The sequence below is a fragment of the Crocodylus porosus genome, unplaced genomic scaffold (assembly GCF_001723895.1).
Source record: "Crocodylus porosus isolate Cpor-Errol unplaced genomic scaffold, CroPor_comp1, whole genome shotgun sequence".
In the NCBI taxonomy this organism is placed as follows: Eukaryota; Metazoa; Chordata; order Crocodylia; family Crocodylidae; genus Crocodylus; species Crocodylus porosus.
The window spans coordinates 14,632,853-14,658,577 of NW_017728931.1; the positions used below are offsets into that span (position 1 = coordinate 14,632,853).

Sequence of the window (25,725 nt, forward strand, 5' to 3'; positions counted from 1 at the left end):
TCTAGGGGCCTCCACCCCTGGGAGGGCTGTCGAGCTGTGAACCCCCAGATTTGCATGCCAGATGAGAGGAAGCTGCTGCTGCCACCTTGGACTGGTGACAGTTGCAATCTTTCCCACGGCGCTGGGTGTGGACTGCATTTTGATGCTAAGCAGGTCTGCTGATTTCTGTCCTCTTCCACTGATCTCTTGGGCATAGGTCTTTTGCATATGCACAGCTGTTTTGTAGTATAAAAAAATGCTCATAGTTTTGAGTCCACTGGAAATGAATGGAAGTCACAAAGCACTTTAAATCACTTTTTACTTTAAATTACCTCCAAATTACCTTTCCCTAAAATGGGTGGTATTTTAGCTAGGCCATCTTTTTCTTAAACTCTTATTTGCTTTTTTTTCATTCTTTCCCTCTATCACAGACTTAGCCTGAGAGCCCCAGAGTAGGCCAGCAGGCTGAAGGCAAGGCCTCATACCCCAGCTAGCTGGTACAGACCATCCATACCTTAGCAACATCAGTTTATGGATCACACTCATGTCTTCATGATTCTTGTCTCTGCAGGGAAGAAAATGGATTGGTGTGGGAAGGGGGCACTTGACAGGAGGTTTAGAATTTGCCCTTGTTGACAGCAAACAAAATTTCACATTGACCATGAGCTCCATAACAACAGGAAAATGATGCATCTCTACTGGTTGTATTATGTATTTATGCAATTTGCATCTTTTTTTTTTCTTTGGGTGTACAGTTAGTTACTGGCAGGGGAGCATACCAGCTATGAAGTTTTCTGTTTCTAGTGATAATCTGTTCGCCCATTTATATGCGAGTATGTCATTATGTTATCTGTAGCAAAATAACATTTTTGTAACTGGACTGAGTACAGATGACTAAATTCACACAAGGAACAGACCATTACAAAGGAAAGTGCCATTTTTACATAACCATGTTGGCTGTGGACTTCTAAAATGGGCAGCGGAACTGCCCCTTGGGAGCAGAAATCAGTTGTTCCTGTGCAGTTAGTACGTTTGACGCCTGTTATGGTGCATAAATGAGTTTATTTGCTGTAACTTTAACTCTGGAGTTAAAAATTCAACATTTTTTTCCTGCTTATAGCTTGGTAGGGCTATGTATAATGTTTTTATCAGAACAACTCCTACCGCTATTAGTTGATACTCATGTAACTATTTTCTGTCCTTGCTTCATATGTATGGATAACAATGAGAGAGAGCACCTTTTGACTTTCTGAACCTTTTATAAAAATATTTAAAACAAAAAGATGAAAGTGCGAAAGTGTAGCTGTCCTACAGGTGGAGCAGGAAATACTTATCAGCAACAAAAACCCCATGTCACCAGAGATTTGAAATCCCTTCTCCCCACCACATCTTTCATGTGGTTACACATTTAGTACTAGTTGTATGTCTTCTACCTTACAAATGGGCCCCTTGATGGTCCAGTGTGACACAAACCGGTCCATATTTTGTTGCAAGGTAAAGTGTCCAAACTCAAATATGACACCACCAAGAAGCAGTTCAGTTGGAGGTCACTGTCAGACCCAGTCCTTGTGAGCTGGTTTCTGTGGCTTTTCAGAGTCACCATCTTGTCCTGTTTCAGTAGGAAATTGGCCAGGCAGATCACAGTCCTTTTGGCTACATGGTACAGGATAAAGAAAATATATGCAGTCTTGGAGACAACCAAGTGCAGTGTGCCAAAGAGGAAGCAGTAAAGAATGGCCACAGCTGGAGGAAGTTCAGGATGGAGGAGAGTCTACTCCACCTCTTTCTTGGAGAAAGGCAGGCTGCCAGCACTACTTGGTCTAAGTGGTGGACAAAGGTGCCCGTGGCCAGGTTGACCTGCAGCTTTCACCACTGGAGGTTGCCAGCTGTCTTGGCAATGGGCATCATGTACAGGGTGTACCAGACCAGGCATGCTTACTTTGGTGTTGCTGCCACTAGGCGCTGCCTCCAGGTTGTGTCAGGGCAAGCAGTGATGAAAAAAATCATGGCATTGAGAGGGCCACATGTGCATCCTAATACTTGCATAATGTACTAAACCATACATTTCTTTAGCGCTTAAATTATTCATTTGCAGTCACTATGGTTTAACACTCACCCTCCCCCATTCTTCCTTAGTTGTTCTCTCCTTAAAACACAGGACTGATATAAGCTGAATAACCAACAATTGGATAATCACAGCAATAATTTTAGCTAATGATTAGAGTTGTATTCAACCCAATTTACCTCTGTTATATTATGTTCATCTTGGATAAATTAATTGCTTTTCTATATATTATAATATGCTATATACGAAAGAGAAATAGTAGCATTGGGGTAGCCTAAGGATGGGCAAGCTTTTCCTTCTTAAGGTGCAAATATACATTCACTTCAAGGTTAAATTGGAACATTTTTTGAAAGCACCTTGTGGCCCTAATTAGAATAACTGTACTAGCTGTAGCTAGTTACAGACTCAAGTTCATGAACCTAAATACTTCCAACTTGCTCAGTGTAAGAAGCATGGAATGTGGTGATATCATGGGAGATTCTGCCAAGTGACTCACAAAAGTAACTTTCTGTTGTGTTTGCTGAATATTGTTTTTTAAAGAAATCCCTTCGTACTTTATGGCGCCTGTTTAATGTGCTCTTGGTACATGAAGCTATCAAGACTTGACTCAAAGGATATGCAAAATTTAATAGTTATGAATCATATTGTTTTCTAGGACCTAAGCTGACAAGCCTGATTTCCACGATTTATAGTCCATTATGTTTACAATGAGTTTTTAGAAATGTTTGAATCTGAAAATACAGAGACAAATCAAGAGATCATGCATTACTTACCTATTTATATATTCTGGCAGTGGTGCTTTATGGTCTGCACTTCTCTTTCCTCTTAAAGTCACTTTGTAGACTTATAGCTATCCTTTTGTTCCCCTCTGCTGTCTCTTGAGGGGTAGCTAGGAGTCCAGTTGATCCTGCTTTGACCCATCCTAAGAGCAATAATTTATTGGGCAGGATGCTGCTGTTGAATGTAATCAGTCTACCTGTTTTCTCCAGGGATATTTTGCCATAGGCCTTGGCAAGGAAGTTGGCAGTCAGCATCACTGAGACTGAACTATCGAGCCACTTCTACTTAAATTTTGAATAGGGATAGTATAGAGACATTGTATTGGGGAAGGACTTTTGGGCTTCTTGGATGGGGAAGGATGTTTAATGAAGACTGAGACTCTTGTTCAGGAGAATCTTCTATGTTCTTTCTGCAAATTAGTGTGCAGAGCTGACATTTCTTTATACTTCCTAAGCATACTATAATCAAGCCACAATTTAAGTATAACACCTACTTTATTCTTTTCTAGGAATTTTCTACTTCCTGATCCAATTTTGTTAAAAAGAATATATGGAAGAATTCCTGACATCTTTCCCTTCTTGGCATTTAGATAAACTGCTGCTGTCATTTTGTTCACCATTTATAACAAGTTAGCAATGAGTTGTGATGTGTATTGCAGGATTGTAACCAAAAAGTAGGGAGGAGTCAAGAGTTATCTGTATGCAGCAGCGATTGCAACTCATGTAGATAGAGGCTGCATACATATATTCAAACAATTTGGGAGAATTCTCCCAGGTTTGTTCTTGTGTTAAAAAACTTACCCAGAGTTAGTCATACAAGATTTCAAATTCTGAGGCCCTAAGAATGGAGAACTTGGAGTGCTGATGCTGTGCAGCCAAGGAGGGTGGGGGTCCTGTGCACACATTTTGGTATGCTCTGCAGGCTCCTTAGATTGACTGGCAACAGATGGCAGTAGTGCATAGGGTAGCCCTGGTTGGCTAACTCAGATTGCCCATGGTCAGCCTGTGGTATCATCAGGTACAGACATTTGATCTCCCAGGAGAAACTCTTTTGAAAGTGGTCTAACTACAGTTGTTTCCAAGTTATTTTTCTTTTGGCGTGGCATTTTTACCCTGGGAAAAGATATCTGAACATCTGTACACCTGTGATTTTGCAGAGAGCAACAATTCTCCCAGGAGGAACTGAATGCCTGTACAAGGCTATGTATTTGAGTTAGCTTTGAACTAGTGTGGGGGCTGCTAGCAGTGTAACTGGTAGTATAGGGCTCAGCAGGTAGCTCAGTATGTCTATGACCTTCATTCAAAAGTCAGGTATAGATATACCATACCCTGTGAGGGAGAAAAGTATTGGCTATTGCAGTTTCTCAACCTGTGGGTCACAACCCAAAAGTGGGCTGCAAGAATATATGAAAGAGTTGTGAACGAACTTTAAAAATGGTTCAACAAAATGGATGCTCCTTTAAAGGAGAAAAACATGGGGAACTGTGACTTTATTTCTTGCAGGCTGGCAGAGTTCCAGCCTGCAAGGTGCCGCTCGGGGCTTCCCATACCCCACGCACTCACCCCCCCGCCCACACACTGGGGGACTGGGTTCTGGGGGACAGTGGATTGGGAGTGAGGGGCACTGGGTCAGGACTAGCCATCAATATTTGCAAATGGGTCCTGGTACAGAAGAGGTTGAGAACCACTGGCTATTGCATTCTGGGCCAGATTCTTGTATCTATGCTCCCATTGAATAAGATGCCTTTTACTATAAGAGGAGGATATCAGAATCTGACCCTTAGTGATTAGTACTGATAGAGAAACTAACACGGGTCATCAAAAGATGTATTTGGCAACCCTTTGTTCATTCTTTTTAACATTATGGAAGAATACAGCTTTACTCTTGCACTGTGTGCTGTGTTGTATATGCAGATTGTAAGCTACTGGGAACTGAGATGTAGGCACAATTTTTAGAGAATACTGTGGTTTTGTGGGTTTTTTTTTTTTAAAAGAATGCCTGTGTAGGCATCTATATAGGAGTCAGATCCTCAAATCTCCTGAACTCACTTTACGCTGACTGCTGAGCAGTTTCTAAAAGTGAGTCTGTCTGTGCTTACTGAGCTCTTCCAAAAATCTGTTTTCAGACTTATCTCCTTTGTGTTCCATGCTTAACCAAGGGCACTGTTGGTTATAATGAATATAGTTATACATTAATTCTGTATGGACAAAACGAGTGAGAGAAAATACTGAACCTGCGCTTTTTACCTTGAATGCAAACCAGGCCTCCTACCACCCAGAAACACACAAGCTCTCTGCACTATAAAAATCAAGCCACAAACACCTCAAAAAAGCTGTTTTCTTAGTGAGCTGGTCAGGTATGCCTAACCCAAATGGAAGGAAAGTACCAAAGATCTTAGAAAAGACATGGTCTTACATAATTTACAGCTTAGTCCATCCAAATTTTTCATTTTGGGAAGGATTATTGGTTTTAGTGATATTCCTATTTTAGATGTAAATGATATTTCTGAAATGGTTGGAAACTTTAGAAATAAAAGAAGCCTTTTAAGTACAACCATGGTACTTTGACTTATTAAGCATTGCTTATTATGTGAAATGGAAAAGCATTTTTTTAAGTACAATTTGAAGTAAAATGCTGTAATGCTAACTTGCACTTTAAGAATTTTTCATGTTTCATTTGCCGCAGATGCTATGAAATTGTAGTCAGCTTGAAACTATATGGGCAAATTCTTCATTTTGTGTAGCAAAAAGGCTTTATTCTTTCTTTCTTCTTCTCTTTTTTTTCCCCTTTTGCTAACATGGTGTGAGTTAAATCAAACCCTGGCAAAGATAAAGCAAAACATTGACACACGGGTTTGGAATGAACCTATTCAGTCACTTCTCGTGCAAAACCAACAGAAACCCCAAATAAGTTATTTTTAGCTTTTGTTTTCTCCCAGGATAGATAAATGGAATCAGCTGTGGCAGAGACATGATTCACCAGCAGGAAAAGAGAGACTGATAAAATCCAGAATAAATAAATAACAACAGAAAAAAGATTTTAGGGACGAGAGAAAAATAAACTTATTTTTAGCTTTGAGTTTATGGTTTTTGAAAAGGTAGATTCCTTTCTCCCCATAAATAGAAAAATGATTTAGGATTACAAGGCAAAGACAGAGGTCAGACTTACATTTATGATAGCAGAAGTTGATTCTTAAGTTTGATTTATACTCGAATCCATTCATTTCTCACCGTCTCTTAGGGAAGGCAGATGAACAAATTATAACAAATTAAGAGGCAGGGAGACTTGCTGTCAATTATTATATCCCTTCCTCTTTCTCAGCAAAAATAAGTTACACCAGAGTAACATAGTCTTTTTTTTTTTTTTCATTTCCTGGTTTAGCTTTCCCTTACCACAGAGTAGGAACAGACTCATTAAAAAGTTATTGTAGTGCAGCTGATGCATAATAAGTTTCCCCTCTTATCTTTTAAATGAATATCATTTTGGACTATCTGTAGGGGTCTGTGAAACAGGCCGTATTTGTTTCGGATTCAGATTCGGTCCAAAGCAGTGACAGTGATTCAATTCGTTGATTTGGATCACTGTCCCCAATTCAATTTGGCCAAATCTGAAGATTTGATGCTGATTTGGAGAATCAGTGATTCGGTCATAGACACAGCTTTAAATGCTTTTTCTACATACCTTGAGGTACCACATTTGGCTCATGAATGCTATGATGGTGGGACAGATGGAGCATCCCACAGAAGTGTGGGGGGTGGGGGGTAGCGCTTGCTCAGAGGCAAACCTGGAAGTCAACCAGAAGTATTTCCAGTCCACTTCTGGGTCCACTGTCAAACGCACTGGGGCCCCCCCATGTCCCCCTGGCTCAGTGATCAGTTATGGGGGGACCCCAGGTGCCCCCCCCCAGACCCAGAAGGCACCAGTCACCAAGCTGGAGGGCATGGGGGGGAGGGGAGGAGGCAGCGCACTCTCTAGCGGGCCTGGAAGTGGACCAGAAGTACCTCTAACCCACTTCCAGGTCTTCTGCCAAGCACACTGGGGACCCCCCCCTTGCTGTCGTGGGATGTTCCATCTGCCCCACCATCTCAGCATTCATGAGCCATGCCTGGTACTTTGAGGTATATAGACAAAGCATTTAAAGCTGGGTCTATGTCTGAATCATTGAATCTTTCTGAATGTATTGGAATCAATTCAGAGGGTTCCGATTTGATTTGGTGAGATTAAAGGGTCTCCTGATTTGATTTCAGATTTGGAGATTCAGCCACTGAATTGGGCTGAATCTCCACCGGATTGAATCAGCGACTGAAGCTTCATACAGCCCTAATCCATACCTATATATGACCTCTTCTGTCAGAATGACTTTTTAAAAACAACATCAGTAAAATTTTCTCATTGACATAATCCTATTTTTGAAGTGACTGTAGAAAATTGTTACCTTTATTACAGTTTGCCACCCATACTGTAATAGAGAACTATGGTGCTTGTAAGCAATATGACATGATTTACAGTGTTCAAAATTAAGACATGAGGTTTCAAACAGGGTTATTAGACAAAAATGCCTGGTGGTGTCTTGTCTTTAATATGGAAATCCTTCTGGCTTCTATCTAGCAATCAACTAACAAAGTGATAAAGTTATTGATTTCAGATTACTATATTTTTTATAGAAAGGAGCAATTACAGTGGTTGCACCTAAAAGTTGTGACTGTATGTTATTTTGGCCAGACAGTGATCAGTTCCAAGTGACCCAAGTTAGATTGAAGAGTTTCATTGGAAACTTAATAAAACTTGGTGATTTTCCACAGATTGGCGAAACTTTTCCCCCGTGTTGTATTTTGAAAAAGCTGGGTATTATACTTTTTCAGTAAGATGAATTACTGACACTTTTAGAGGATTAATTTTTACTTCTGAATTTGTATTCTAGGGTTGTAGGTTATCAGTAGCAATGTACAGTTAGTTCTGATGCAGTATTTGGCTGCACATAACCCATTTGGTCAGGAGTTGCTGCAGTAAGATACTTGGGCTAAGTACAGACAGTCAAAAGGCCTGAGGTGGAATCAATTCGATCTATGCAGGTTTCTCTAAGATGCACATATTGGATCATTAACAAACAGAGCTCATGTTCACTCTTCAGTTGGCAAGGCAGGGAGATGCCTATAGTGGCCAAGGCCAGAAGGTGGGGGGTGCTTCTGCATACTTCCTGGCCCCACAAGGCTAAGATCATCCCAACCATGCACCCTTACTGGTCCCCCACCTCTCAGCCACAGATGGGTGGGTTGGTGGCTGAGGTGGGGATCTTTCCCCCACAGTCTAGCTCTGTTGCACTGTGAAAACTACAGCCCCACTTCCTTACCAGCCCCCTACCTCTCAGCCTCTGGTGGGCAGCTGGGGCCAGAGTAGGGAGTCTGTTCTCTCCCCCATCACTTGTACCCCTGTGGTTGAGAGATTATGGACTGGTCAGGGGGCAGACTTGAAACAATGACAGGCTTGTGGAGACAGATTATGTGGAAAAGCCCTCCCCTCTACCCCCAGAGGTTCCCCCTGCTGTGCAGACCCTGACTGGGGGCAGGGCCAGGACAGCTTTGCTTTGTCAGATCTCTGACAGCCCAGGCATGGGGCCAGTTGGCTCAGCTGGAGAAGACAAGCCAGGGCAGAGCCTAGCCTACCTGACCTGCAAGGGTGTGTGTGTTGGGGGTGTGGGGTAGCAGGGCAGCCACAAAGCATCCTGGGATGCAGGGGGACTGCAATCTTTTTGTCAGGAGGGATCTGGAGCAAAAGTTTGATAGACTGGTCTAACCTAAAGTGATTCAATCTGATCTTACATCCATCCAGGTCTGTCTTAAACCAAATTCTGCCATTTTGAAACAAATCTATGTGTATTGAACTTCTTTTACAGGTTTGGACTGATTTCCAGTCACTTGTATCAGGTTGTGGTATACACTGTGATTCACATAGTTTCATAGTTGTTAGAGGATACTATGACCATAATGTCAGGATTGTGGAGTTTTGTGGTATTCTTAGAAATGTCATCATGTAAGGGCAGTTTTAAATTAAGGCCCTTTCTGCCTTTCTCTGTCTTCTGATTTAAGTCCTGATGGTATTTTTTTGATGAATGAAGGATAATTTTAATGTTCTCACTCACATTTTCTTAATAAAACAGGTCCCAAACTTATCTTGTATTACACAGGGCTATTTTATTGTACATTTGTTTACATGGTCATTGCATTCCATTTATTATAACATTTCTAAAATTGTTTTGTAGTAGTTTTAATATGAAAAGTGTTCTAGCACATTCTGATACTGTTCTATACAGTTTGTCAGAGTCAGTTTCATATCGATTCTAGTATGAAAAAGAGATATTTTTCAATGAAGCTTTGTGGAAGATCTTGCTCCAGCTTTTGTAGATGACTAGGAACAAATATGGTTCAATGTGTACTTCACAAATTGTTCTCAGTAAAAAGACATCAGTAACGAAGTTTGTGGACTTTGAGAATTCCCATGATTTGCACCTGAAGATTATATTTTATCAGATATCTGTTACTTATCACACAGAGGGTGCATCTATACATGCACTGTGCTGTGGAGTTGACTAATTAGCTCCACAGTAAAGTATCACAGTCTATACATGCGCCAGTATTAAGGCACAGCAAACTAATCAACTTTGCCATAGGATAGTACTGTCACTGACAGTACTATCTTATGGTGGAGTACTTTACTGCACAGAAATACATGTGTAGATGCTGACTGTGGGCATATGTGGTGCCTGGTCAGCCCAGCCAGCTAGGGGCCTGCTGGCTCAAATTGCTGCTGTCCAAAGTGCACATGTAGATACTGTACCCAGCAGCAGTTGACCCCAGAATGAGCTGCTCTGCAATTTATTACATCACATTAATATCATGCGTAGATTCATCCACAGCCTCATTCATTTTTGAAGTATTGTAGGAATGGCTTTCCTTATGCAGTGCTTTCATATTTTCATTTTTAGTACACTGGGCCTATTTCTGAAAAGAAGGGCAGGGGAAAAAAAGTAAAGGCATCCCAGTGCATCAGCATGTATAGGCCAAAGGACTGTATTACCATCAATGTGCATATGATCAGTTTGTCATTGCTAATTTTTAGTTCTCTTGTCCTCTTTTTCCCTTTGTTCCCTCTGTGAGTCGACTGCTGTGCATTTTGCCCTCTGTGGCAAGGGAAAACAGTTGTTCTCCTGCTTCTTTATGACAGTCTTTCAAACATTTAAAAATGCTACCCCCTGCTCCAACCTTAATCTCCTTTCTTTTAAACTAAACATAATTCTCTCAACCTGTCTTTATTCCAACCCCTTGATCATCTTTATCACTTTTCTCATCCTCTTCACATCCTTACTAAAATGCAGAGCCAGGGATGCACATATTACTTCAGCTGAGGCCTAACCAGTGCTGAGTGGAGTGGTACTATCACCCTCAGTGTCCCTATGGAATACTCCTATTAATATAGCCCCAAATTGCATTTGCTATCTTTGATGCCTGTTTCATATTGCTGACTTGGGTTGTCTGTGATCTACTAAAACCTCCAGATCTTTGTTAGAAGTGCTAATGCCTAGCATATTATCTGCCATTTTCATCTTGTGCAATTATTTTTTTTTCTGACTTGGGTTTACTGCCTCATATTTATCTTTGATTTTAATTTTTGCATCCATTTATGAATATCCATTTGAGTTCTATTTCTATCCTGCAAAGCAATTGTGAGCTTTGCTAATTTTGAATCATCTGCAGCATGGGTGACTGGTGCCGCCGTAGTCAAGGGAGCATATGCCCTTCCAGCGACTGGAGGCAGGTGTCCCTACTCAGCCAATCCCAGCAACCAGGGTGGGAGGGGTCTCCCAGTGGCCAATCGTGAGGCAGACAATTGCTGTGGCCACTTCTGGGAGTGCCACGGCGCTCCACTCCCTGGCTGATGCTTGCAGGGGGGGCACTGGCACTCCTGCCTCCCCCCCACCCATCATCTAAAGCAGTGAGTGCAGCTGGTCAGGAGGTGCACCAGCACTCTCAGGGACTCCCATGCACCCGCTATGCATAGCCACTGATCTGCAGACTTGATCAACAAGTTCTTTATTCCTGCCTCCAGGTAACTAATACAAATGTTAGCAGCAAACCTAGAACAGAACCCTGTGGCACACCACTTAGAACCTCCTGCTATTCTATAATTCATCCATTTTATAGCTACTCTCTACTTGAAGTTATTCAGCCAATTAAGTATCTCTGTAACAATAATTTTATCAACCAACCTATTTCTAGCTTGCTAAAGATAATATCTTGTTGAACTGTGTCAAAAGGTTTATTAAAGTTCAAGTATTTTGTGTCCACCACATTTCCTTCATCCACCAATCCAATTACTCTGTCAAAGAAGGATAGTAAGTTGGTCATGATTTGTTCTTTGCAAATCCATATTGACTGCTATTGATCACTTCTTGCTCCTCCAAATGTTTTAAAATGAATTCTTCTATAGTTTTCTCAAGTAACTTGCCAGATATCATGTTGGTGTCATGATTGGTGTCATGCTGACTGATCTATAATTCTCCGGTTCTTCCTTTTTCCCATTCTACAGATGTGTATGATATGTTGGCTCATCTCCAGCCTTTCCCATCTTCCATGATTTTTCCAACATTAATGCTAATGGCTTTGATATTTCTTCAGCTAGTTCCTTTAGCAACATGAATTCTGTAAGACCCTGATGACTCATTAAAATTTTATCAGACATTCTCTATGCACTTTACTGATCACAATTCTCAGCCTTTCTCTTTTGTCTATATTAAATTTGCTAGCTACTTGGTTGCAAATTTTTTTTTGTGAAGAAGGAATACTAGTCACCATCTAGCTCTACCTTCTTTATGCTCCAGAGAACTTACTCAAGCTGGTAGTAGTATAGGGACATGGCCAGGTTCCTGAGGCATGGGGGAAGCTGTAACTTCCCATTGTCACATTTTTCTCCCCTCCGCCCCCAAGCCCTCTTCCTGCTCCCAAATCAGTGCCTTGAGTAGTTGTCCCATTCTCCCCACTCTGGGTACACCATTGACTCAAGTTATTGGGCAGTGGACCAATGGTTTCCTTATTCTGTCATTTCTTTCAAACTTATTCATGGAGCTCTATGTTGTCTTTAGCATCCCTTACCAACTGGTATCTCATTTTTCACCTTTGTTTTCCTAATTTTGTCCTGCAAGTTAATTCCTTGGTGAACATCCTTGATGGCTTAAGCTTCCTCCCATGTTGGAAGTTGTTTTACAATTTATTCAGCTTGGCTCCCAGGCTGGTTATGAAATCCCTTTCCAGTAACATGAGCACATACAGTCCTAGTCTCCATGCCTACTGGAATTTAAAAACATTTTTTTTTTAAATTACAAGTCACAGTTTTTGCATGGTAACAAATACCAGATGAGCTTCCATCCTGCTCAGTGAACAAAATGGATCCAACTGTCCTTTCTGTATGAAACTGACTAAATCGCAAGTGATTCTCTAACATTAGAAATATTATATAGCATTAGGACTTAGGAATTGATATCAAACAAATGCATGAGTTTCTGAAAAGCCAGTTTTCTTAGTGGCAAGTGTGGTCATAAGTGTTTGAAAATGCACATTGGGGAGTAGTATTCAAAAGACTTTATTGTGATGAGTAATAGACCAACTAAAATCTCCCTTCGTTGGTAAAAAAAAAAATCTGTCTTGCAGAAGATCACATCTGCTGCCACAAATCAAAAAAGCTTTTCTGAAATAAGAAGAGAAGACAAAATAAACGCAGGAAGTTGCTGTTTTTTCAAGAAAGCTTTAGAAAGAAACTGCATTATGTCACTCAGAAAATGCAAGTAAAATTAGCAGATTGAATGTGTTTATTTTGGTGACTTTTTACTTCCTATAGTAATTAGAAGGGTTATAACATTACAGATTATAAATTTATAAACTAATTCAATTTGTGGGATAAAAGTCTGCACAAAGAGATAAAGGACACCCCCTCCCCCCCAAAAAAAAAAATTACAGAAACAGTGGGGGAACCATGTTTAAAGGTATCAACATGGCAAATGGTGTGTGTATGGGGGTGGAGAGTGATGACAAAACATGATCCTAGCCTTATTTTTATTTCTTTAACAACTTAAACATGCTGTGTAGAGCATAAACCATGGATGGTAAGCTGTGTATGTCAATTAAGATACTCCTCTGTTTGATATTGCATTCTACAGAAGTGAAAAACACCATGGTGGTATGTTTTCACTGTAAAGTTAACTTGGATTTTCATGTTGCCTGAATTTTAGCTCTAGTTCCTTATATAGGTTTCAGGTGTTGTTTAGGAGGTTTGCTTCAGGTTGGGTTTTTGACTAAATAATTGACTAAATAACTACACAGACAATAACTAGGGTAGCCCACATATGTGAAGACAACCAGCTGTAGGGCTAGTGGCAGAGCTGCCACCTCACAGCTGCTTAATACTTCATGATCTGTGAAGGGTCAGACCAACTTGGTGATGCTAGCTGTTAGCACTATGATTGCTGCACATGCTGCAGTATATGGCCTTTAACATCATTTAAAATTAATCTATAAAATTTCTCCAAGGGAGATGAGAGACAAAGAGAAACACTGAGAAAGAAGTAAGATAGTGAATTGGCCAGGGTCATCTAGAACAGTGGTTCTCAACCTCTTTTGTATTGGGACCCATTTGTAAACATCCATGGCTAGTCTTGACCTACTGACCCACACTCATGCCCCTAGGTTCCAGCCCCAAATGTGTGGAGCCAAGGGTGGGTATGTGTGGGATATGGAGGCTGCAAGCAGCCTTGGGCAGGTTGGAACTCTTCCAGGTTGCAAGGGAAATGTCAGTTTCCCACATTTTTCATTTAAACTATTCATTTAAAAAATTTGATCCATTTTTAAAGTCTGTCTGAGACCCTTTCATACATTCTTATGACCCACTTTTGGGTAACAACCCAGGGATTGAGCAACACTGATCTAGAAGACCATAACTGGGATTAAAATTTAGTTTTCCAGGGCTGCAAAACAGCCTTATCCATTGAGGAATGTTGACTTACTAGGTGCCTGGTTTTCCTAAAAATCAGAACTCTGGGTAGAGGTGATATCATAAAAGAGATTACCTCTACCCAGAGTTCTGATTCCTTTTGCCTGTAGAACAATATGGCTATAAACTGTTTCCCTGAAACATGGAAAATACCAAATTTAGCTGTTTTTGAAATGAAAAATTCACAATTTTACAAGAAGGAAGCAAAACTTCAACACTTTAAAACCGGAAAACTGACATCCTTGCCTTTTGTTCTGAGCTAAATCTACATGTATGTAGAGCTTAGCACTACCTCAACACAAGAGAAATTCCTTGCCCAAAAGAACATTCCATCTACCCATCCTCCTGCAAAATATGAAACATCATAACCAGAAGGAAACATAATTCAACATCCGGCTTACCATCACACAACTTCAAAGTAAATAGGCTGCCTTGACTTTTAACTGAGCCTAATTTGCACAAAATTAACTTTTCCAACCAGGAGATCATACAACACCTTCAGCTCTCCTGTGAAATAATGAATTTTCATTTCTACCCAGGAGAAATATTATAACAGTTTCATTCTCCTATGCTTAAATAAGGGTGAATATGCCTGAAAATGTGCAAATAAAGACTTTTTTGCAAATATTTAGTTGGTTTAATAAAAGATATCACCTCTACCCAGAGTTCTGATTCCTTTCACCTGTAGACCAATATGGCTAAAACTAGGCCTGTGCAAATAGGGAAGATTTTGATTAAGATTTAGCCAATTCAGAGGACAGTGATTAGATTCAGAGATTTGGATCACTGTCCTGAATTGATTTGACTGAATTGGCTTTGGAAGATTCAGTGCTGATTTTGGAGAGATTTGGTAATTTGGATCGGCTAGGAAGAGGCAGGCACAGCTGGGTGGCTGTTCCTGCCTCTCCCTGGGCAGAGGGAGCTACAGGAGAAGCCCCCATGGATGGGGCTGGGCAGGGCAACCCCCACCTGACCTCAGCCTAGTCCTGGCACTAAAAAAAATAAAAAAAAAAAAAAGCCCTGCACTCAACAGCTGCAGCAGCAGTGATTGGGGCCTCTGGGTGCCTGGGGAAGAGCCCCCCTGTGCTGCATGGGACAGTGGGAGCTAGTAGGTATTGCCCCCCTGCCTGGAACCCATGAGGCAGCTGTCACCTTGTGCAGCATGACTCAGCCGGGCACCGCACAATGTCTGGGAGCTGGGGCTACTGGGGCTGAGTGGTGCCAGGCTGTGGCTAATATGTGGAGCCGCCTCAGCTCTCAGACAGCATGTAGTGCTGTGCTGAGCTGCACTGCACCTGCACCTGCATCATGGACCAGCTGCTGCATGGGTGTCAAGCAGGGGGGACAATTCTCCACTGCCCTGTACTGCATGGGGGAACTCTGCCACAAGCCCTCAGAGGCCCCGATTGCTGCTGCCAGAGCCAATGAATATGGGGCTTCTTTTTTTTTTTAATATATAATTTAATGTGCCAGGGGGCTGGCCCAGGCAGGGGACGGGGCTGGGCAGAGCAACCATGGGTGCTTCTCCTGTGGCTTCTTTGACTGTGCCTGCCTCTGCCCCAGAGAGGGGAGCCACAGGGGGTATGCCATGTTGCTGCTTGCCCAGCTGGCTTGCGGGGGGCATGATGCAGGCGCAGCTTGCTCTGGGTGACAGCAGGGCATAGCCCTAGTGCATTTGCATCAGCACTGCTCTGCCCTTCAGCCACTTACCAGCCAGTGCGGGAAGCATAGGATGTGGATGTAGCAGTGCTGGGAGTGGGGACTATGCCCTGCTGCCGCTTGTCCCATTCTGCCTGGAACAAGTTGCACCGACATCCCACCTCTGGCTGAGCAAGTGACAGCAGAGCATAGCTCCCACTCCCAGTGCTGCTGCTCCCACATCCTGCATGCCCTGCCCCCCTCCCTGAGTAATACGCCTCCCTACCCCTGCTGGGCAGCTTGTCCCAGCCCTAGCCCCAATCCCTCCCCCAATCCCAACAGACTTACCAGCTGAAGGCAGCTGTGTCAACTGCATGTTTAGTCTATGGCTGAATGTCTGAAGTGGGCGAATTTTTTCTGAAGATTTTCCAAATCAATTCAGGTGCTTCAAATCAATTTGGAGCTTTTAATTGGTCTCCTGATTCGATTTGGATTTGGAGATTTGTTCTTTGAATCGGGCTGAATCTCCTCCAAATCGAATCAGCTACCGAAGCTCCACACAGCCCTAGCTACAATCTATATCCCTGATTTTCCTAAGTATATTACGGTGTTCGTTTTTACCTTTCCAGCCCTTTTATAAGGGAACAGCAAAGTTAGCAGAGAGATAAAAAAATTATTAAAAAAAAAGGAGTTTCCATCCTTTCTGATTTTCAAAAGTAGGTCTCTATCTTCCTCTGTCTTCCTCAAACCCCTCTCTCTCTTTCTGTGTTTCTCTATTGTCTTGTAAACTGGTCTCAGAATACTGGAAATAAAAGTACCAAGACTCATATAAGGTATTATCTTGGTCCCTACTTGTCCTACCTCATCCAAGTAACGTTCTTACCAAATAGGGTCATACCAACCCGTTAAGAGCTTTCTTTTCCTTTTTTCTTTTTCCAGCCCTTCTGACTCTCAGGGTAGTCCTTAGGGACTGAAATACTATACTTGATGAATTTGCTTGACAGCTTCTGAGCTGGATGGAAACCTAGGTATTCTGTAGCTGATACTCCTCTGGTCCTATTCACTACTTATTTAATAAAAATTAAATGAAAAAGTGGGCAACTCTATAAGTTATATGAAGTTATACTTTCTGCCACTTTAGCTACAGGCTTTGTGCAAAGGATTCCAACTAGCCTACATTAGCAAAGACAAACAAAAGAAACCCCTTTAAAAGAATCAGTTTGAGAAGTCTTTTGCCCTTCCCCCAACTTTTATCTTACCATAAAAATCAGTGCACAATTTTTTGTTTGTTTGTTTTCTCCTAGTGGTGCTTACTATAAAATACACTCAAAACTAAGCTTCATTTACAAATACGGGACCACATTCACTGAAACTACCACTGTGAGGTGCAAATTCACCTCATGCAAGGACAAGCAGTGTGTATAGCTATTCTTCTTGGTGTTTTGGGCAGAGGTGAAATGAAGCCTCTTTCCTTGGCAGGTAGGCAATTGCAGCTGCAGTCTGTTCCCAAATTTGCTTTTATCTTGAGCTATATATATAGCTACTGGCCTTTAGCAAATTTTTGAGTCCAGAAGTGATTATGCAATGTTATCTAATCTAGTTTCCTGCATCAGTGGTGACCACGGGAGGGATATTTTCTCTTACTATTGCGCATCTACAATCCACAAGTCCACAGATCTGAGCCAGAACCACAGATGGTGTAAATAATTGTGGTGCTAATGAAGTTAATAGAGCTAAGTTAATGTATAGCAATTAGCTCAATATACATATGGGCAGAATTCTATCTCTGCAATACTTAGTAATAACAACTATTGAAGCTTATCTGAGAAGACCTCAGCTCTTCAAGATGAACAAGGGCAAGATGATATTCTACTTCTTTTGTTGCTTGTGTGCAAAATTCCCCCCACCCTCACTGTACTCTTGCCAAAACCAAGCTTTTGCATATATTCTGACTGCACATTGATATTGCAGTTATGAATATGCAATAAAATGACTGCCAGCAAATAATTTTTAATCAGAATATTACCTCTGCTCATATTACTATCCATTTATATTTCTATTAACAGAAAATGGGCTTTGATCCTTTGAATTTCTTGTCTAGAAGTATAAAGTTCTAGTCTGAAGTTTGGAAGCCAGTCAGTGCAAAATGTTGTAGAAAGGGTTTCTTGTGACTTTTCACTTTGATATTTTATCAATTTTGAAAGAAGTAGGAAAGAGGGAGCAATTTAATTAGGATATCAGCCTTCCAGTCAGTATAAAATGCATCAATCTTAGAGCAGCTTTCATGCAAGCATCTCAGTGCCTCTTACCAACATGACTTAATTAAGCTACAACCCACTTTAGGCTGGCATAGTAGGGTAAATGAAACAGAATATGAATCACAGAATACTGTTTGCTGGAGTCACTGGTAAAGACAGAAGCAGTGTTTAAAAATCTGCACTAATCGTGTTCAGATATGTTTAGGATTGCTTTGGATCCTGAGCTTTGATGGATATTGTCCTAGTTTTTAACACTTTTTTCCTGTCACTGAATTGGTACCAGGATTTGGCTTTCTGAAACCCTGGATATGATGACTCCATGGCTCAACTTTTATATAAAACACCTGTTCCCTACTGAACAGGCATGGAGACTCTTCCCTTTCCAAAGGTAAAGGGTAGAAGTACTGTGAAGTCCCTTACCTGTGGAATAGCAACAGTGTGTCCTAACCTCTCATTTTCCCACCAGAGTAGTAGGGTTGGTAGGAGAGGTCCCCCTCCAGCTCCATGAACTGAGCACATCTGCTTAGTTGGATGCAAGTCTATGCCTACTGTGCTTTTCTTGTGCCATGCCCAGACTAGTTCTTTGAGGCCTTGTTGCCAGGGCCACTTCCTCCCGAAAAAAGTGGGATTGCTCCAGAACTTCAGTGTCTTAATGATTAGGAACCTTCTTCAACCTTCCAATATAAATATATTCATGGCCAGTCACTTATTCTGGTGCTTCCATCTTCCTTTAGGTTGGCCCCCACTGCCATACTGATTTTGTTCCAGAAATAAATGTTTTATCAAAGTAGGGTAGAACCCTATATGTGACAAGTTTAGCATTTTAACTCCCACTGCTGAAATCCAGTTAATTTCATTAGTACTTTTGCCTCTTCCATACAGGTGCAGCTGTGATCCATAATTTAGTGCTTGATTTGAATTTCTCCATAATTTGGAATGCTTAAATCCAGGGTATGATTTAGAATTAGGACAGAAATGGATCCAGGGTTTTATAAAGGGGGTGTGGTTGGAGCAACTGGTACTACAAGGAACATGCTTGCCCACTGCTGCCAGTCTGGACTGAGTGCAGCCCTTGTGCGGTCCAGTTGGAGTGTGCAGGAACTCCCCTGTACCCTTCTTCCCTCGGGTGCTGTCCCAGAGGCAGGCAGAGTGAAGGGGATGTGATGTAGGGAATGCTTAATTTCGAGATTTATTCCTGGCTGCTGCTCCAGCAACCTGGTTGGAAAGTGGGGTGCAGGCATGCCACTACTCCCACTCTGGATCCATTCCTGGATTGGGATTGTCTTTGTTCTTCCTGGCCCCCATTTAGTCCTGCATGGATGCATAACAAAATAGAAAGGTATATGGGGTTGCACATATAGTTAAAATTAGGTGCACACTGAAGTACCTCACTGACCTGGGGTCTCTGTGTTTCTGTAACTAGATGGCCATCTAAAAGCCATCCCATGTACTGAATTTTTGAGGACTGTTTTACAATGATTATTTCTGTGATGGTTTAGAACAGGGATCACCCTTCCTTGATCCAGGATCTGGAACTAGAGGACCCCCTGAGATCCTGCTAGCTTTATATTTCTATCATTCTGTGAATGTGTCTACATACAATTATGTTGCAAGCATATAAATTCATACTCACATTTCTTAAATACATTAAATTGGTTTCTCTTTCCTAGTGAAAGTTATCTATTGGGGTTGGATATTGAGTTTGCTTAATATATTAGATAGCCAAACTTAATGAGTTTATTAAGCAAATTTAAATTTACATAATAAATGTTGATATTATCATCACCAGTTTGGAGTACAGTCTTGTAGATGTTATATTTTCAGCCGATCTGTTCCAGATTGTGATTTTTAAATTTCTTATTTCACTTATTTACAGCATATAGGAAACATTGTACTTGTTACTCTGCATTTTACACTTTTTACATTTTGTTTTGTAACATTTGAGAAGTTAGCAGATGAGAGAGACACTTACATGAACTGTAGTCTGGAACAGATTTTATTATCAAGAAGATATGTTTGAGGATTTTTCATACGTTTTCCAGTTACTAAAGAAATTAGGACAGGTTAACTACTACTACATTTTTTGTAGTGAAGTTTAGCATGAGGAGAAGATTTTTGAGAATGGGTTATGATTATACAATTTACTATAGATACGGAGCATTATGGTAATATTGGCTACAAATGAATAATAATCTATATAAGACCATCAATTTTGTAGTGGGGTGAGCAGAGAAAGTAAAGCCAAGGCCATGATATTTTTACAGTAAATCAGTTTTAAAAATGTGGCAATTTTAGTCACAATCACCATGCTGAGCAATAAAGACGTACACAACTCTTCTTTTAAGTCAAACTCCCAGTGCCTTTTGTGTTTGTGAAGTCTGAGGAAAAATGAAAGAAGTATTGGGTTAATCTAAATGTTGGGTGCAGACTGTGTAGACATATATTCTAAATGTTACTTGTTATCATCCTGGTATAATGTTTTAAAAATTATCTTGCCTCTCAACATCTGTTTGTGGGAACCTTTGCAGGAGACAACCTTTGCAGGGGAGTGGGGGTTTTTTTTTGTGTGTTTTAATTGCTGCAATTGGAGGTCTCTTCTGTAAAGCAAGATTGACTACTTTAGAGGCATTTAGTAGAAGTATAGTGAGTCTCGGGGCTTCCTTTTTAATCTCCAGTTTACTAAAAGGAAAACTGAGACACGGGCCAAAGGTTGTGAATCTTGCAGGAAGTAGGTGGTTTGCAGAAGGCAGTTAGGCTAAGTACACAGTCAGAAAACGGTTTATGTGCACTGAACTTCTGTTGTGTTGCAGATTTGAACCGTTTTTTGACCACTTATACTGGTTTATGTGTAAATTTTGTCCCTAGCCTAACTGAACATTTGTGGCAGAACAGGAACTAACATTCTGCCTTCCTAACAGCCATTCTTTGGGCATTCCTTTAGGTTTTGGCTCCATAGATACACACTGTTGTCATAATCTAGTTTAAAAAAGAAACCACTCCCTATTAAAAAAGGGCAGCAAGACTTAAGGTGCTAGCGTTAATTTTCCGTTGTACCCTAACATATATGTCATTTTTCTAAACTGGTAGCAGAAAACCAATGAATCACTCAGATGAGGGCATTAATTTCTTATATTCCAGTGCATCATTCACATTTTCTTTATCATATAGGATTATCAAAATGTATACGTGTATGTACATATATATGTATATCTAAGATTGACACACATATCTAAGCTGCAACATTTCTTAATTTTACTTGTAAATAAGAAATAACTAGATAAGTCTTTCACCATTTGGGAAACCACTCCTGAGCTTACAAAAAAGAAAATTACATGTATCGTACTTAAATGTGACCGTAAGAAGTTAGCCTTTTCAATATATGAATGACATTTTAAAAAATAAAAACTGTAAAATTCTTCCTCAGGATCAAACAAATTTGCCTACAGCTGTAGCTGGGAATGAAGGGGGAAATGAAAAATAACTCTGCTTATTAGAAATCAAATGTAGTTATGTTTTTATTTTAATACCAGTTTACCAGCACTGAGACTTTTACCTACCTGTAATTAGAAAAGAAAATACAAGAGTGAACTTATCCTAAGGAATATGGCAACTAGCAGTTTCAGTTTTCTTACAGTTCTCTTCAGCAGTCAGTAACAAAGGGACAAGTAATAAAAAGCAGTTGAATGAAATTACAAAAACCCCCTGCATGTTTCGAAGCTTTGTGTGTGACGATGGTTTCAAATCTTAACTATTTCTTACTTTAGAAATGAATCTCAATAATATCTTTCTGCCAGATCCTCTCAATATTTGTGTTGAATCAAGTCCATTTGCTAAATGTCAACTCAGCAGTTATTGACAAGAGAATTACCACCGAACGTTAGTAGATACAGAACTTCAACATGCAAGTAATAATTAAAGAAATCTGGCAATGACCTGTACTTGTAAACTGCATTTTTTAAGCAGCTTAACATATTTTCTCTAAACCAAGCAAAAAAAATTAACATGGAAAGAAAAACATTCCAGCCAAAGATAAAAATAATTGCTGAAGTACTATCAGGAGACACAGGAGTAATTGCAGAAGTGTGATTGAGTGGAGACAGCAAGTATTTTATTTCAACTGTAAACCAGACCATCGGAAAAGAAAACAGAATGTCTTTAATATGGCACTATCATTAAAAAAAAAAAAAAAAAAAAGTTCAGTTAAGCAAGTATATTGTAGGCAGACAAGAAGAGTGCTATGTTTGTTAGAGTGTGTATGGAAGGAACTGAGTATAATTAGACTCATAATAGAACTTTTTGGCTGTGGTTCCTCTCTGTTTCAAAGCTTCAACTGTTCTTGAATTCTTAATAAGTTAAGAAATAAGTACAGCAGAAGGGAGAGCAGGCAGAATTTGTTGTAGCACTTGCCCTGGCTTGTTTGCCAAAATCTAAATAAGGCTTTTTTTAAGGACCATTTTCCTGATTACATCATTGCTGCCACTGTCAAAATGTGATAAGCTTTGGCTCACCCAGAAAAAAAAAAAGAGTTTAAAATGACACTGTGCAGATTTAAAATATACAGAAGAGCCACTTTTAAAGGTGAAATATACTCTTTTTAATGCTTTGAATTTTCATTCAAGCACAGTAATTTCTCATTCAAAAACTTTAACTTAGTAAATCTTTAAACAAGGCACTTCCAAAAGCTTTGGATCCATTCCGTTGTCTTGTTCTATGTTGTGCATGGTTTTCGTAGCAGTATCCAAAATCTGAGTTTTTTTCCCATAGTTTAGTTACATTTTTAGTTTACATGAAGCCATGAAATCCGGAAGTGTTTTGAAGATGACCATGATGTATTACTTATGTATTAATGTGGAAAGTTTCTAGCGTTGCTGATTGGCAAATGCTGTTTACTTTCTGATCTAAAACTTTGTAAAGAATGTGTGCTCTCCAAGACTTTTTGAACATTAAATATTACTTGCCATTGAAACATCACCACCAGCTGTGAACTGTACAATGTGTAATTAATGTTGGATGGTGACCTTGAACCCCATAAAGCTGATTAGTAAGACAATGCATCTGGGAGAACAACTTTAAGACTGTGCTTGTAAAAGAATATCAAAACAGCTTAACACAGTAGGGAAAAGCCCCCTGGAGCCCTTTTAAAATCAATTGCATACAAACAGTTTTGAAAAGAACAAGTCTATAGTGGAAAAAGTGCTTGTATAAAAATCGTATGAATTTCTGAAAAATAAAACAGCTTGTCGACTTAATTGTAGCTATTTGGGGTTAAGGACTGCTGAAGGGCACAGGCACATTTACTTTTTTTTAAAGTTCAGCTGGATGTATCATTGTTGCTTTCTATTTGATTGGATTTTAAAATCTGCATATGGTTAAATGTCCCACAATTTCATTGATGTTTGAAAACAGAAAAGTTTTGCCCTAGTTTCCAAATGCAAGAACTATTAACAAACACACCATGTAGAAAGCCAGGCAAAACTGTCTGTAGTATTTAACATTAGGTGGTCTTCAAGAGCCTATGATAAAGGAAATTTCAGGACTAAGTAATCAGTATTTTTAATGAATCATGTATTGTGCCCTGTGGAAAACCATTTAATTATTGATTGCTCTATAAAACAATTATTCACTAACATTAATTGTTAGCACTGGGGCCCAGAGGAGATTGGTTCTTTCATTGTACCAGGTAATGTATGATTTATAAAAACATAGTGACATCTGTGACCTTACAGAGAAGGGAAATATTTCTCCATTTTTTGAAAGGGAGAATGGAGATACAGAAAGATGAAGGGATTAGGCTAAGCTATTGTGTAGGAAGTCTGTGGCAAAGAGGGGAGGTTAAGTCTAAGTCACCTGAGTCCATAGATCAGTGGCATAATGACAAAAAATTACTCTTTTGGTACACTGCTCTGTGCATATCCTTTTCACAGCACTTGATGAAGTGAGCTTCTGCTTACAAAAGCTCATGCTATATATCTCTTATTTAGTTAGTCTATAAGGTACAAATCTGTCCTGCTTTCTGCTTAACTTCAGGCTAACACAAGTAACTGTTCTGTAAGATCTTTCCTTTCATCTTTGTGATTGTACTCAAAACTTTAAAACAAAATTCAGTCTGTAGTTGGGAAAAATACATTTTTTAATCTTAGTTGTCTTTTATAAGAGTTTTAAATAAAAATGTGTTTCTCCATTTCAATGTTTAGCATGCTATTATACACTAAAATAGGTCAAAACCTATTAAAAACATGCATTGTTAAAGTAGGCTGATAATTTGCTGAGCAACATATAATTAAAAAAAAAAGTCTATATAAAGAACTCAAAATCTGCATTGCCAAAAGAACATTTCTGAAGCTCGACAGTGGCAAAAACCCCTGTGAATAGTTAAAAACAACATATCCTGAAGATCAACAGACTTGTGCTCCAAATCAGTTACAGGAAACAAGCCCCAAGGCTGAAAGATGTCCTGCCCTCAGCCTCAAAATGCTTGCTTTTAACTGTTTCAACATTTTAAAATGAAATTTACTATTAAAAAAATTTAAGGGAGAGTAACAATTTTTAAAACAGTAAAAAGCATCAATATCTTGTGAAACAAATATGGGTTACAAACAATGATTTTTTTCTGTTGCTCATTAAAATTGTTCTGATTTCAACATTTATTTCTATTTGGAAAACAAATATTGAATCTTGAACACTTTGACAGGGTGGGAAAACTATTTCCAGATCTGGTCTTTAAGCCATCCACAAGCAGATTGTCAAAGGATACGTGTGTGGGGGGGCGGGGCACATAGTACATAGTAGGCCCCAGATAATGTGGATGACAGCAGGCTGTTGCTGCCAGCTAGAGATGGTGGGGGCTCTGGGCTATTTCCCCAGATGGCAGCGGCAGCCTGCTGAAACCCTGCACACAGATTTAGGGGCTGTTCCCCCCCTGAGAAGAGCTGAGGGAATGATCAGGGGGCTGGAGAATTGCACTGGGGGTCTCGGCTGACGCATGGAGCTGTCCCAGCTCCTAGACAGTGCACAACGCCCTGCCGAGCCATGCTGCTCCTGCACAGGTGCCAGGCGGGGGGGAGGTGGGGGTGGTGATCCTTGCTGCCCTGCACTGCACAGCAGGGCTCTGCCATAAGTGCCCAATCACAGCTGCCAGGTCTTATGAGTGCAGGGCTTTTTTTTTATTTTTAAAGCTGTGCACACTGGCTGTGGACCGTGCTGATGACAGCATGCTGCTGCTGCCAGCTGGGGCCAGCACCAGCACCTGAGTCTGCCCAGTGCAGCCTGCGTTGGGCACCGGGAAGAACCTAGTGCTGGTGCTTCCCCAGCTGGCAGCAGCAGCCTGGTGTCACCTCACATGCAGATCTGGGGGCCTGTAACCCCCAGGAGGGCTGCAGGGCTGTGCCAGACTCCTCCCAGAGTCAGCAGGCCCCCGGATCTACGTGTGGGTTGACAGCAGGCTGCTGCCGCCAGCAAGTGATATGAGTTTTGCTTTGAACAGTTTGAGGTCCAGTTTCCGAAAAAAAACCTGCATTAACTTAGCAAGCTTCATGGCCTCAGAAGGGGCTACCATCCCTGAAATTTTCATCTGAATCAGGCAAGAATGACAAAGCTATAGGCATTTTTGTGATTCCCCATTATAGCCTATGGGCAAAACGTCGAAACAGTGAAATGGTTTCAACGAAATGAAATGGACCAGTGCTTCAAAACAGCTAAACAAAATACTGTCCCTTCAAAATGACAAAATCGAGGTCAAATGAAATGGTGCTGTTTCACACAGCCCTAGTAGATCTATCATTTGTAGCACTCCTAATGTCTTTTTAAGCATTCTAAATGTGAGGGGACAGATGTCATATAGCAGTGAAGCTCTAAGCTTTATAAAAATAATGACCCTGGATGGGACGGGAATAAATTTCAAGAGCTTTGATGAGCACTTCATGGTCCCTCAGGAACAGCTTTCATAATCAAGGCAGCGGCTTGGGGCCA

The 25,725-nt window shown here is 40.5% G+C and overlaps 1 protein-coding gene across 1 annotated transcript in view; it reads left to right on the plus strand.

Moving 5' to 3' along the window:
- Nucleotides 1-12,650, plus strand: part of LOC109315906 (potassium voltage-gated channel subfamily KQT member 1-like) — a 148,624-nt gene extending 135,974 nt beyond the window's left edge. Inside the window, exon 11 of the mRNA XM_019543868.1 lies at nucleotides 12,526-12,650. Within this exon, the coding sequence (XP_019399413.1) occupies nucleotides 12,526-12,571 (46 nt within the window). The 3' untranslated portion in view covers nucleotides 12,572-12,650. The remainder of the gene's footprint in view (nucleotides 1-12,525) is intronic.
- The last annotated feature ends 13,075 nt before the right edge of the window (nucleotides 12,651-25,725 follow it).